We start from the raw sequence: 14,863 nt of genomic DNA on the forward strand, positions 1-14,863 counted from the left end.
ATTTTAATTCTTGGACTCTGCTTGAGTAGCTTTGCATAAATCAGTTCAAAATAATCCATATATAGCTTACACTGGGACTCGGTTCAGCCCTCTGTCTGAAAGAAGCAGTTTTAGCTCCTCTCCTTCAGAAGAACATTATCCAAAGGCCATCCTCCCTTCTGGTTGAGTGTTTGAACACCAAGTGGGTGGGAATACTGTGCTCACAGCCAGAGCTGCTCAACTGAGATGACCATACACCTCCTTTCTCTCTCTCTGACTTGTACTTTTAGTTCATAAAGAACTAAGAGCAGAAGAGCTCTTGGTAAACTGAGCCTAAAGGTACAAGAAATCCCAACGATTCAAAAGCCTGAGCTTTTGTCTCGTACATGGCAATTTAAAAAAAAATTCAGCCATGTTAAATTTGTAATGTGATCCATTTTTCTAACACTATAAATATGATAAAGCATGTAAAAATACAATATGTCCCCTTTCAATTTCAGCAATTAGCAAATGTACAGATTTTTTTAGTTTGCTGTGCTGCTTTGCTTGCTTACTTTTGTGTATTGCTGTGCTGTAAAAACACTGCTAGGTTTGCAGTTTTTCAAAGAAGCTGTCATTACTTTGAGTTTAATCTGCTCATGTTTATTGCAACTAAAACCCCTCCCCCCGCGGAGCATCCCGATGTATTTGTTTAAAAGTCATCACAGCAGTGTTCAGATTAAATTTTTGGCATTCTGACTTTTTTTTTTTTTCCATTTATTTTGCCTCGATTGAACATCTGGACAAAAGTGGTGATGTGGTGTTACTATATGAAGGTGATGACTTCAGAATGTAAAGCACGAGCTTTTCAGTGTGAACAAAGTGCTTGGCTCTTTGCTTCGCTGTGCCGGCTGACTAAAGAAGGCAAGAAACAGAGGCAAGGTTGATGTTCTTCCTCTAGCATGTTTGAAATCTAAATATTGTTGTACTATCGGGTTTTGCAAGTGTTTTTTAATTCATTTGTGCATTTTAGGCGCACGAAGCACAGTAGTAACTTTTATGTGTGTGATACCTTAAAAAGCGCCCTTGTTCTGAAGGAAACATCTGTTAAAATATTTCGCGTATGTGAAGGAATCCAGTTCGAAAGGAAAACCTGAGTGTATGTGTGTGTGTGCATGTTGGCAAGGTTAAGTGCGCCTCATTCACATGTGATCCATTCTTGCTACTTTATTTATAGAGAGGCTGTGTTGTCAGCCTCTGTCAAACATCTACAGACAACAGCAGCTGAAAAATGAAGTGATTCCATTCATGCACATAAACAGAGACCATAGCCATGTTGGGAGGGAAAAGGCTGATTAGACTACACCGATGGTGATTTGAACAGGCCGATATAGTCATTCACAAGCAATTGTTTATCTCGTTGCTGGTCAGCTTAGTTAAAACACTGCGACTTGAGACGTTGCCTTATCGGTCTTGTGTTGTGGTCATCACACTGTCTCGCAGAACGAAGGCCTCGGTGCTCTTTTGGATGTAAATGGATGTTGTTGCATTTGATGCTGGATAAATAATGTAATCTGTAAAACGTTTGGGTAATTGATCCAAGAATAATGCATTTGCTGTTAGTGTCTGTCAGGGAGAATTTAACCAGGGGGGATTACAACTATCTGCTCTGGACATTATATATGTCCTGTCCTGGAATAAGTTGAAAGTGGTGCCAGCTCTTCTCCATGCTATTCCAAAACTTGACACAGTATATTGAGAGCCTTAAAACGCTATTGATTTGCTCCCATTTCAGCCTCTGTCTCTGCTCCAGTACTGCTGTCTTCTGCTCTTTTTCAGACAGCTGAAATATGTGCAATGAAATGTCCACCAACAGAAAAACAGGCGATAAAAGAGAAAGCAACAATGCCTCTTTGCATTGTTGCCAAGCATATTTATAGGTCATATTTACAACAGAGGCGACCATATTGTACTGCAATAAACTGTTCACTGTGCTGAAAGGTGCAGCACATTCCTGCCTGCCTTGGAGACGTGACTCATTCTCTGCATGCCTTGATGACAAAATGAATGAAATTAACATACTAGTCACTAACATTGTAGTCACTTGCAATTACAATATTTAGCCAGCTGATCAAGTTTATCCCCATGGCAGTTATCAAAGGGCAGCTGGTGAAGTGTTGGGATGCAGGTAAAAGAGACAGGGGTGTCAAATTCAATGAGCTTCTTCCTTTGTTACTCAACCAGTCCTCACCCCACTGTTTACAAATGAACAGTACCAAGAAGACGTAACGGTCCCCTTTCACATGGTAATACTTCAGGATTTGTCATAGGTGGTGTTAATCTCTAAATGGACCCTAGGTTTTTCTGTTGCTCCCCTGCTCTCAATATACTGGCTTTGAAGCATGCAGATGCAGACATGTTTTTTATTCCTGCATGGTATTGTACAGACTGCTTCTCTGCATGTTATTGAAAAAGCTTGAATCCCATAGACCACACACTTTTTTGACATTCTGTGGGACAAAAATGCTCAGCTATTTTTCCCCCGGACTTTGAGCATGAATAGAAAAACTTGAGAGTGGGAGTTTTAAGAAATGTGGAAGGCATGATTAGTTCATTTATGGTGTTTGGTAACAATGAACTGTCTTGGAGGAGAAAGAGGAAACGGTTTTTCTATGAAACTGTGAATCTTTTTTTTTCCCTCCTGGTGTAGAGAAAAACTTCATAGACTGAACCCCAGCTGTTCTGATATGTACTTGTGCGCTAATTAGAGATGATTGTGCTGGTCATTCTGAGTTCATAGGCTTGGACGCTGCTGGATATTTCAAACTCATCGGAAATTCATGATTGGCCCAGTTAGAACTCCCTTTACAAAATCCTTAACCAAATCCCAAGAAATTAGACTCAGAGTCTAGATTGCCTTGTCATAAGGATGTTAGCGTGATGTTGTCTGAAAGTGCTTAATGAATATTTGATTTTGACTTCAAAATTAAATCTTATCTGATCTCCTCCTAGACAGCCCATTGGGAATAATCAGGCGAGTTGAATGAGGGTGGGTGAATGAGGCAGATTTGCCTCCGTGATTGACTTTTGCTTTGCTGTGGAAGGTATGGCAATGTCATCCTCAATCCAGCTTTGTGTGCGTTGTGTTTTTTGTTACACAAGTGTCTTTACGTATGCACTATGGGCCTTTTGGTCCGACATTTTCAAGCATGGCTGTCAGTTTGAACTGATGATTTGCATTACCAAAACTTCTGTCGGGGCAACTCTGAGAAGGAAGGAAGATTTTTATTAAACGTTGACCAATAATCCGACTATTAGTTTGATTTAAAGAAGAAGCGTATGCATTTTTGGATGCACTGATGTACCTTCTGGTGCAATACTGAAAATAACTTAAAGCCATGGCACTATATCCAGTCACGCTGAGCAACATGGCCTCTCTCTTTGTCATTTAAAACTTGCTTACTATACTTAGTATAATTTCTTTCCATTTTAAATCAAGATGATGTCATTTGGCCTCAGACTCTTTTTTTCTTTTTAAATTTCCCATCATTCATCTCATCAAGTGCCTCATTTTCAAACTGACAGATGGTGAACATCATGGTTTCAGTTTCAAATCAGTTATTTCTATTAGAAAGTGATTTTTTTCCCCTGCCTTCGCATTATTCTGAGCGTCCTTCCCATTAAAAATATGGCTCTGCATTAAAAACTGTCTTAAAGATGAAGGAAAACAGAAAGGAATTCTACTGTTTTTTGCACATGTACTGAGTAGACCTTTTCTTTGTTGTTTCTCACTAAAATCTGCTGCATTTTTTTTTTAGAACTGGCTTTATAAAACAGGTGTCTCACCTTCCAACATGATTTCTTCCTACTCCTCGATCCTCACCACCTCCACCACCTCCGCTCACAACCCGTTTGGTTCACACAGCACCATGTCATTCTTCAGCATGCTCACATTCACGAAACTGAGTTCCAGCTTTCCTGACTTCTGCATATCTCCATTGCCTTAGGTATCATGACAAACAGGAAGTGACCAGTAACTTCCTGGGAGCCATGTGGCTCATCTCGATTACCTTCCTCTCCATTGGCTACGGAGACATGGTACCACACACCTACTGTGGGAAAGGCGTGTGTCTGCTTACAGGGATCATGGTAGGTTCATCATGTCTTCAGTTACATAAATGTATAACAGAACACACAAGACAACTATGATCAGATAGAACGAAACCTCAAGCTCAAAGTATTATCATGCAACCTGATCGTCAGATTTCAACTTGATTCCTCAACATATATTTGTTTCTCGCTTCCTCTGTTTGTTTGTTTTTAACCTACCAGAACATGTATTTAATTCTTCTTCTGTAGAGCTCACACACTGGTCATTTATTTGAAAGAACCTGAAATGTACTATGTATATATGGAGATCTATGTAACACCAGCCAAACACAATGTAGTGTCCATATAAGAAAGAACAGTTGCTGTTTTTGTGCAACAGGGAGCTGGTTGCACTGCGTTGGTAGTTGCAGTGGTAGCCAGGAAGCTGGAGCTAACCAAGGCTGAGAAGCATGTCCACAACTTCATGATGGACACACAACTCTGCAAACGAGTGAGTCACAGTAAACTGTAATAGTAAACTCTTATAATATGCATTTTGTGTTTGTAACAGTGATGAGAATGTTTTGGTTTATAACTCTTTCGAGCATTCTCAGCTCAAAAAATGTGTGACAATTTGCTTCTTCCAGTCTGTTAATTTGACTGGGATTGTAGAATAAACAATACACTTACCAGCCACTTTATTGGGTACACCTCTTCAACTGCTTGTTAATGCAAACGTCTAACCAGCCAGTCACATGACAGGAAATCAGTGCATTTAAATATGCAGACATGGGCAAAACAACATGCTGAAGAAACCTATGTGTGTTTTCTGCCGACTATTGGTTTTAATCGTTTGTAACTATTAAACCCTGACTCTCTCTCCCTTCGTCCTCTTTCTGCTCTTTTCTCTTTCCCCTCACCCCCCACAAGTTGTGGCAGATGGCTGCCACTCCCTGAGCCTGATTCTGTCAGAGGTTTTTTCCTGTTAAAAGGGAGTTTTTCCTTCCAACTGTTGACAGGGGGTTGTTTGGGATAGCTTTCTAATATTTTAAGGTCTTTCCCTTACATTATAAGAAACTTTGAGGCAATTTTTGTCGGGAATTGGCTTTATATAAATAAAATTAAACTGAAATGTATGCAGAAGAGCTCCTCTGAATGCACAATATGCCATACCTTGAAGCGGATGGGCTATAGCAGCAGAGAATCCGGCCGGGTGCGACAATGGACTAACCAAAACTTGACAACAGAAGATTGGAAAAACATTGCCTGGTCTGATGAGTCTCAGTTTCTGCTGCAACATTCAGATGGTAGGGTCAGAATATGGCATAAACACCATGAACGCACGGATCCATTCAAGCAGACTGAACACTCTCACGTAGTTTGCAGTGATGCATTTTGGTTCTCTTGGACTTTACTCTGTGTAAACAAACCAAACCACGGGGAAAGCTACAAGCTTACAAATTCATAAACTGATTTGGACCAGAGTAAATGAACTATAGGTGCTTAAACGCACTTAGTACCAGCTGAACGCCCTTTAAACACCACCTGTCCAACCCTTAACACCACAGTGTACCCAGCTTCCAATGGCAGCTTCCAACAGGATAAAGCCCCATGTCGCAAAGCTCAGATCGTTTCTTGAAATGACAAGAAGTTTCAGTCCAACAGGGCAACTTTGTGATGTGGTTGAATGGGAGATTTATGTCATGGATGTGCAGCTGATAAATCTACAGTAACTGTGTGATGTCATGAGGAATTGGCTCTCACAAATCCAAAACCAGTATTAGCTAGGTGCAACTAATGAAATGGCTGGTGAGTGTGTGTATGGAGTCAAATACAATGAGTTTTTGGCACATGTAATTCTAACTTAACCTTTTTTATTGTTTTATTTTTCTGTGTGTAACCACTTTTTGAAATTATTGTTAATCATAATAATACACACAGATGGGTGCTTCAGTCTGTAATCTGTCAGAGCAGTTCAAACTACTCTATGTTATATAAGTTTCTCGCCCTTGTTTCATAGGTAAAGAACACAGCTGCCAATGTACTCAGGGAAACATGGCTCATTTACAAACACACAAAATTGGTCAAGAAGATAGATCACGCCAAGGTGCGGAAACACCAGCGCAAGTTTCTCCAAGCCATTCACCAGTAAGTTCACTGCACCTTGTGTGTTTTGCATAATCTAATCTAAATATGACAGAGACGTTCACCACAAACTACCAAGGAGACTTTCAGCATGGCCTAAAACCAGAACTAATGATGCTCAATCTTTAATGCTACTTGTGGTTAACATATTTAGGCTGTATTATCATTTGAACTGTTAATCTGAGATAATGTAATTCTTACTGATTAGCTGTAAAAGAAAATAGTCCCTTTGGGTTCATTCCTTAATGTTATTTGTTGTTAGGCAGCGTTATCAGCTATAATACCACATAGTTGTGTATATCTGATAGTATCAACAATGCTGTTTTCCCACAATGTCCTCTCCTTGAAGACCATTTCCTTTGATTGTCATACACATATGTAAGCTCTCACAGATGGACACATACAGAGCGTGCGCGCGCACACACGTACACTCACGCACACACACACATACGCACAAACACTCTGCAATCTAGTGTAATGGTCCTTCCTGTTCCCCTCCCTTGCCCCCCTCTCCCCGCGACCCTCTTTTTACCCTGTGCTTACAGTGAGAAGTGTAATGGTTTTCGCTCGTTTCGTGAATGTTGTGGGGTTAAAAATCTGTACTGTGTTCTGTCTTTGTTTTGCTCTATCACCGCAGAGCTCAGAAGTAAGTTGAGTCTTCTATGTATCCTCTTCCTACTGTTTCTTCAACATCCTGCTCCTCCTCTCTCCATGTCTGCGTTCGACATGCATGTAAAAAAAAAAAAAAAGTTTACTTGTTGCCAAAAAAAAAAGAAGAAGAAGAAGAAAAAAAGGATGGATGCTGAATTGCTGTTTTCGGTTGTGTGTTGTTTTTTTTCTTTACTTCAGTGTTCCATTTACTTCCCTCTCCCTCCCATTTCCCCCCTGACTTGAATGAACGAAAAGCATCCACATTGTCGATAGTGGAGGGCTGTCTGGAGAGAACGTGTGAAAGAAAAAGCATCTTGCGCAGAATGAGCTTGGAGCTTTGTTGGCTTGGCCAGCAGTTCATAATCATTGATGATGTAGTGTATATTGTTGCCCATGATTAATATAGCTGCTCTGGGGCTATATTAACCTGCATCAACAGAACTCATCCTACACTCCTGAAGGTTTTGTGATGACATAAATAAGCACAGTGTTCTATCCTGTAGTTCTAATGTGGATCAAATGCTTGCTGTTGATTTAGTCTTGATTTATGCTGTTTTTTCCCTTTCTAATATGAGATCAAACAACAAGGCCTTGTACATGACATCAATAGGATGGCACAAAAGGCACAACGCAACATGTACATTGGGGTTTTGTAGAACAAAATTGTACTCAAAATGTGTTACGCTAATAAGTAGAGCTTTTACCTCAAATAGTCCCAATTCTTCGACAGCCATAAGGGATGACAAAGCCGGGCAAACAGACACATACGAGCTGGAGCAGTTTCCCACAGAGATAGAGCCGTAAGCGAGCAGTCTCACTCTGCTCTGATATACTGATTTGCACATGAATAAATGCCCTTGAATGTCATCCTGTCTCATAATTTGCCGAACAGGGAAATTCTTCCCCTCGCACATTCAGATGATGGCTGTGTGATGCCACTGCTAACAATGGCATATTATGCACATCAGCGTTAACAGTTCTTACAGAGCCATAATGTATTTGATTAGAGATAAGGAGGCGCTTTGTTGAAGGCATCACAAAACATGTCCAATGTATCATCGTGCAGCATTTCATTTAAAATGTTTGAAATGTCGATGTTGCCGTATGTTCAGCAGTGTCATTAGGCAGTTTATTTCTGGCAAGTTTCATCCTTTATCTGTGGCATCCACACATACACTCATCAGCTCATGCACATATGCACTCTCTCTCTCACACACACACACACACACACACACACACACACACACACACACACACACACACACACACTCACAATATCCAGCACTGAAAACACCCAACTCGTTTCATTGTGCACAAAGTCAGTCATAGTCACTGCACGCTTACTGAATGACCAGTGTGTATATCTGAAGTCCTACCACTGAGCTGTGTGTAGCACTGACAAAGGGCATGCCATCTTTTTCCTTTTTTCAATGTCTTAGTTTTGGAAAGAGATGGGAATGTTTTGATTTCAAACAGGTTTTGGGATTTTCTTGTATGGAAGCATATTGCATTCTTGCTCACAGGGGCATTTTTAACTCCTAATAATACGTTTCTTTCACGTATTGAGCTCCTTTTCCCACTTTTTCAAAAACTGATTCTTTTTTTGGCTTGTAACAAGATCATCTCTCACTATTAGCATCATTTCTCATTACAACAAAAATACTTGCTGCCACCTGCTGCTTAAAGGACTGTAACGTTGTGAAAAAAAGATCTTGTTATAACAAAAAAGAGCTAGCTTAAACATGACAAACAGTCTATTTTTTTTTTAAATGAGTGTAGTATGCTTCTGTAATTTTGCATGTTTTGGTTGGTATTGTATTGACCAAGACCAGGAATGCCTTTAATATATATTTATATGCATACACTTCCATATATGTGTATAAATATAAATACATAAAGAAAATATTTACAATGCATGTCTTACTTTCTTTTCAATGTCATCAGTGAAAGAAGTGTCCTGATAAAACATTTGTTGTTCCTCCTCCTCCTCCTTTCTTTTCTATTGGCCCTCTCTGCCCCTCAAAAACCTGTCTCTCTGTGCTCTACTCCTTCAAACTACCCTCCTTCCCCTTCTTCACTCTGCTCTCCTCTCTTCCTTGCTGTCATCTCTTTCCTTTTGTCCACATTCTCCTTCCCTGTTTTTCATGTTCACACCTCCTTGTGCGCCCACTCAGACTGCGCAGTGTTAAGATGGAGCAAAGGAAACTCAATGATCAGGCTAACACCTTGGTGGACCTGGCAAAGGTAAGTTTTCCAAGTTAAAAATCTAACTTAATCTTTTGAAGGTTTTGATATAATTTGTGCTGTGATGATTTTAACTTGCCGTTGCTATTCTGTCTTTATTTAAACTGACTGAATGTATATTCTTCTATTATATGGAGATATTCTTCTCAGGAAGGGCCTAAGCAGGCTCTTTCCAAGGACATAAACTACAGGGAACCCCAAGGTTTTGTCCTAGGATATTTTCAGTGTTCTCCCCGTGCACTTAAAAATTGTAGCGTCTTTAGCTTACCGCATAAAGCTGATAGGTGAGCCAATCCTGGGACTGCATCAAGTTGTACATTCTTTTTTTTCTTTTTTTTGAATAGTCAGCAAAAAAACCCTAGGAAAATAGGGTTGTGCCATATCATATCATCCGCAAATACATAATAAAAAAGTACCATATCATTATTACTATATCCAAGGCCTGTGTTTACATTCCCCAGCACACAGAATAACGAGACAAGCCTGGCATGTCTGAGAGCAAGAGCGTGTATCATCCTCTGATGATGATTTGGTAACAAAAAGGAAGCTACTTCAACAACTAGCAGCAAAGCTCACTACTTTGCAAAATGTGCAAGAAAACCTTTCAGACTAAAGGTGGAAACAACTAACTTTTTATATTACTTCAGGCAAAAACACATTGAGTACAACCAGGCTTCAGAGGAGGAGATAATAGCAACTTTTTATATGAGACCCAAATGTAAACAAATAACTTGAGCAAACATTGCTGGACTACTTGCTAATTCTACTGCATATGAAAGGAAGAGCAAATGGTGGATAGAAATTACTGATGTGATTATGTGGTTGAAAAGCAGGGTTTTAGGCAACTGGTTAAAATGCTTGGCCCAAGATGCAACATCCCAGGTAGACAATATGTGCAGCTCTTGAAGCATTAGAAGGTTAAGATTGCTTTAGTTGTTCAGGCTTCAACATTTGAGAGGAGTGCTCTTTTTAATCTAATACTTAATAGTTTTTGAGGGCTAATACAAATGTCAAACATTACGTCATTCAGTACAGGTCATCAGTTTCATTCTTAAATATAACTTTTAAAACTTTTACTGTTATGTTATCTATAGTTTGCGGGAGAAGATGAAAATACAATCAGTCAGAATCAATTCTAACTTTATTTCATGGACTATTTTCTCTGTTTTTTGGCAAATTAAGCTCCTATAGAAATCATTACAGTGGTAAAGTTATTGTACACAATAAATAATATAATTGATATTTATTTCTTTTATTTATTAGGTCTCCATTGTTAACTCCTTTTCAAATTTCATGTTTGACATTATCATACCATTTTAAATTCTACATCTACGCATCACATCAAATCAAACGGCACCTGCACTGCCTTAAAAAGTGATCTTGGCCAAGCTAACTCTTTGGAGAATGAACCCTAATGCGAGACTACTCAGTTTGAAGAACCTGAACCTGATGACACACTGTAAACAGCATCTGTCCATAAGAGGCTGAATACAGAAATGCTTTAGTAGCTTCTGTCTGGCTGTACAGATGTCAGCTGAGGCACCAGAGCTGAGAGGGGGTTCAAAGGGAGGTGCATGGCTGCATTGACTTCATTTGATGTGGATGGCATTTGCACTCCAGTGTGTATTTTAAAAGGTTCCAAGGCCAATCGCTTTAATGTGTGTTTACTTGCGCCTTACTGTGCTCAATGGTCAGATCAATCTGCATACACCCTACAGTGGCTCAGCTTTATTTTTAAACCCCATAGAGATATAAACCTTTCACATCTGGATTTTAGATTTGATTTCTGAGGGGCACACATGCCTGGAGATCCTACATGAGTATTTTGTAATCTCTGCAGATGACTGTTAAATTGCAAATCTTATAAAATGCTCTGTGATGTTGAAGAATGCAATATGTTGTATATAATGTGTGATTAATTTTGCAATATCGAAAACTGCTTAGTTGAGATGCAATAATTACTTGCAGATGCCTCATGCTGAGCTGGCCAGAACTGCATGAACTGTTAAGCAATAAGTACCTAAATACTAGAGATGCTTTTCATTATATAAATGAGTTGTGTCAAGCAAACACATAAAGGATTAAAGACCTTCAGGAGCTATAAATGGATTGGAGAAGTTGGTTGTAAAATCTATGGGAAGATAAAATCTATGCTGACTTGCTGAAACTTTACAGCTCCCCTTCCTACTGCTTCCTTTAAATTATTTCCTCCTCTGCTGTAATATATTTACTGTAGTTGTCTACTCATGGAATTTATTATTACTGTTACATTAAGGTTTTTTTTTCCTTAATCACTATATGTGTCCTACTGTATATCATCTCTTAATTTTAGTTGTTGCAACAAGTTGTGAAACAGCTTCTTAATGTTTCTATCTTGCCTCTTCCTCCCTTGTCCCTCCTGTCTCTGTCCTCCTGTTCCTTCTTGTCCCAAAACACATTTACTTTCTCTCCTTCATTAGACCCAGAATGTGATGTATGACCTGGTGTCGGAGCTGCAGGAACGCAGTGAGGAGCTGGATAAGCGCATCGGCACATTGGAGGACAAGCTGGACTCAGTGACGGGCAGCCTGCAGGCACTGCCCTGCCTCATCTCGCAAGCCATAACCCAGCAGCAGCAGGACTTCCTGGACGGCTTTGTTCACCGCTTTCGACCCGCTTCGCTAGCCTCTGAGCGTTCCGAACGCTCCGAGCGATCCTGGACTTCCACCGCCCGTAGGCGGCGCTCTCCCTCCACAGCACCACACACCTCCTCTGATAGCGGATAACCTTGACAAATCTTCTGTAATCACCTTTGAGCCCTACCTTTCCCAAACCAACGTGTCGCCTCATTCTGTCCCATCCAATTCTGTCTCATATCTGCTGGCAAGTCCATGTCTGGACTAATAATGAACCCACATCTTGGTCCGTGACCTGATCCTTGTCCTTTCCCTCCCACTCATTCCTTCCTCTCCACCTAATGAAAAAAAAAAAATCCAGAAAACCAGTTTCTCTGTGACTGAGCCTCTCAGCACAGGCCTGATTAGAGCTACTCGAAAAGAACAAAGAAAAGCAAGCAAAGACTTAAATCAAGAAAAAACAAATGCATCCAAAAAAGAAAAATAGAAAAAAAATTACAAACTGAGATAAAGTAGAGATATGGTTTATGTTTTAGCCATTGTATGGCTGTCCAAGTTAGCTTTTTTTGTAAAAGCCCTTGTATAGTTAAAAAGAAAAAGAAAAAGACTGAGTTCAGGGTTGCTGAGGTGAGAGCTGGCTATCACACCGGAGAGTCCTTAACAACAAGGGGGGAAGTTGGTCTGTGGAGCTGAGGGCCTTGGCTCACCTGCTGGCCCTCTGAGGCCATGGAGGACATCTGTCCACCCATCTGTCCGTCTACCTGTTTGTCCGGTGAGGAGAACAAGACAAACCATTGGACTTCCCTTTCAAATGACTAGTGTCATGGATTCTTTCCCATAGTTTAGGGTGAAAGCTTTAGGAGAGGCTACAAAAGCTCTGACTTCAGGTCAGTGATTGAAAATGCACTTAAAGGGGAGGAGAAACTGTTACACAAATAAATAGCAATGGGGATGCATATGGCGTTACTACTGGGTAGGAAAAATGATCACTATTGCCAACTTCAAGGTATCAGCTTCCTTGTTCTTACCAAGGAAAAAAATGAGAGCGACTATCTTTTTTAGTTACATATTGACATGTGATTTTTCAGTGCCTGAATGTATAAATAGTAGAGGGTTATTTAATTACTAATTTCAGAGCTTTTTTACGATGTTAACAGTCTAAATACAACATTGCATTCCTTTTTCAGATACATTCCTCTCCAAAACTTTAAAGAAAATGTCTAACATGCATAACATTGCCTCCATTACACCGCAACTCTAAATGTTTTGAAAACCTGTTTTTCTATTTCTAACACAGCGACAAATGGAGAAGTACAGCGAGAAACCCGTGGCGAGACAGATTGAGAGCATATTTGTGTGTTTCAGAGAACAAGTTCACTTTAAGCTCAATGCTGCACACTCATACACAACAAATATGAAATATGTAGTAGTCTACCTTTCTCACTACCACTAATTAGAACTTCCTGTGGTCTTCAGAAAATTGCATGGCTTGAGGTCTGCTGGGATACAGGCACAAACACATCACTGGTCAAACTGAGTAACTAACCCAGCTCTTTTGCATGGTTCTGTCCAGAAGTAGTTATGGATCACACCCAGATGGCTCTGGTTATTTATACGCTTGGTTTCATTAGATTACCTTTGGTTTGTTGGTTGCTTTTCTTTTGTATTATATTTTTTAATTTTGTTTTCCCCCAATTTTTTATTTTGCGAGGATACCTGTGTTTTTTTAGAGTTTCAGAACCTAGAGAATTGCAGCAAGTTGATCCTGTTTAAAATATGAAGAGAGATTTTAAAAAAAAATCAGTATTTCCAAAAAAAATCCTCAAAAATACAAAAAATGCTGAAGAAACTTTTCGGGTTACAAAACAGTGAACTGATCTCAAAGTAAATAAACCATAGTTTTACAGTTAAAAAAAAAGAAAAAACGATTAAACTTATATGCTGTCTTGTAGTCTAGTATGTTATCACTGCCCCTCATGTCTGTACTTTAAATATAAAATTAGCTTTAGATTGGCTTAACTGGTGGGAGACTGCAAGATTAATTTTTGAGTATGTTGTCATATACATGCGGAGGAATTTAAGTAATAAACACAAATTCACATTAACTACTTACATTCCTGAGTCCAGCCAGAATCAAAACAACCCGAGATATAAGCTAGCTCTAGCTCCTCTTAAGCTATCGCTACCATATTGTGTCACTATTTCCATTATGTAGATTATACTGGATGCACTGGGGGCTTTTTTGTGAGGGGGTTTTTTTCTCAGAGAGCTGCAGTGACTCATGGTTTGTAATGCTAGCACTGACTGGGAAAGTTTAGAAAAAGATGCATCAGGAGTTCTCTGTTATATTGAGCACAACACAAACTTTGACTAGTGAAAAACAGACTTAAAATGTACTTATCAAAGAAACTGAACAGCCAGTTTCTTAAAATATCTTTTAGTATGACAAGAGCAAGACAAAATACTCAGATAGACCCTTAATTATAGTTCAAGCTTTATTACAAATAAAGTCTAATTAAGTCAAAATTATTCTGAACAGTTGTTATAAACTGGGAAATTGGCTATAGGTACCAAATCCATTGTAAAGATTTTGCTTCTACTGTAAAATTGGGCATGTCTGTCAGAGCTTCTGAGTTTTGTCACTTTCAGTCTGTGGCTTCAATTGACTCATCAGGAGCATAAGCTAACTGGTTTCTAATACTAGCTTTATATTTACTGTACAGACCTGTAGCCTAAGTGGACAGCTCTCAGTAGTAAAGTATAACATTGAACTGTTCTTTGAGGCCTTTGCTTTGGTTATCTGAGTGGTACAGTGATGGATAAGAAGTGAGGGGGAAACATCTATGAAAGCATGCACTGGCATATTCTAGTGCTGTGATGACTTGCAAAGTTTAATTTGAAGACAAATATTTAGGATTTTCCCAGAGCACATTAGAACAGAACAGGAGGTCATCAGGTTAGCAGGCTAGGATGATTTAAACAGTAGATTGAGTCCCAAAAGAACGCTAGTGCTAAATCTCATATTTGTGGTCCCTTAAGCAAATGGACAGGTGTAGGATCATTATAATTTCCATGGTCTTAATTATTTCCAAGCTGCTTTAGGCTTAACTGAGTCTAGGTCCAACCCTGTGAGAGAACAAACAGGTTCGCTATCTCACAGG

The 14,863-nt window shown here is 39.5% G+C and overlaps 1 protein-coding gene across 1 annotated transcript in view; it reads left to right on the forward strand.

Moving 5' to 3' along the window:
* The window catches only part of kcnn1a (potassium intermediate/small conductance calcium-activated channel, subfamily N, member 1a), a 67,860-nt gene that overhangs the window by 51,733 nt on the left and 1,264 nt on the right, over positions 1–14,863 (forward strand). The window contains exons 5-9 of the mRNA XM_085389332.1: positions 3,966–4,107; positions 4,448–4,558; positions 6,068–6,195; positions 9,018–9,087; positions 11,547–14,863. The exon at positions 11,547–14,863 is cut by the window's right edge and continues 1,264 nt beyond it. Coding sequence (XP_085245458.1) covers positions 3,966–4,107; positions 4,448–4,558; positions 6,068–6,195; positions 9,018–9,087; positions 11,547–11,852 — 757 coding nt within the window. The 3' untranslated portion in view covers positions 11,853–14,863. The remainder of the gene's footprint in view (positions 1–3,965; positions 4,108–4,447; positions 4,559–6,067; positions 6,196–9,017; positions 9,088–11,546) is intronic.

The sequence above is a fragment of the Rhamphochromis longiceps genome, linkage group LG18, assembly GCF_057381845.1.
Source record: "Rhamphochromis longiceps isolate RC_006_pf linkage group LG18, R_longiceps_female_GT1.1, whole genome shotgun sequence".
In the NCBI taxonomy this organism is placed as follows: Eukaryota; Metazoa; Chordata; class Actinopteri; order Cichliformes; family Cichlidae; genus Rhamphochromis; species Rhamphochromis longiceps.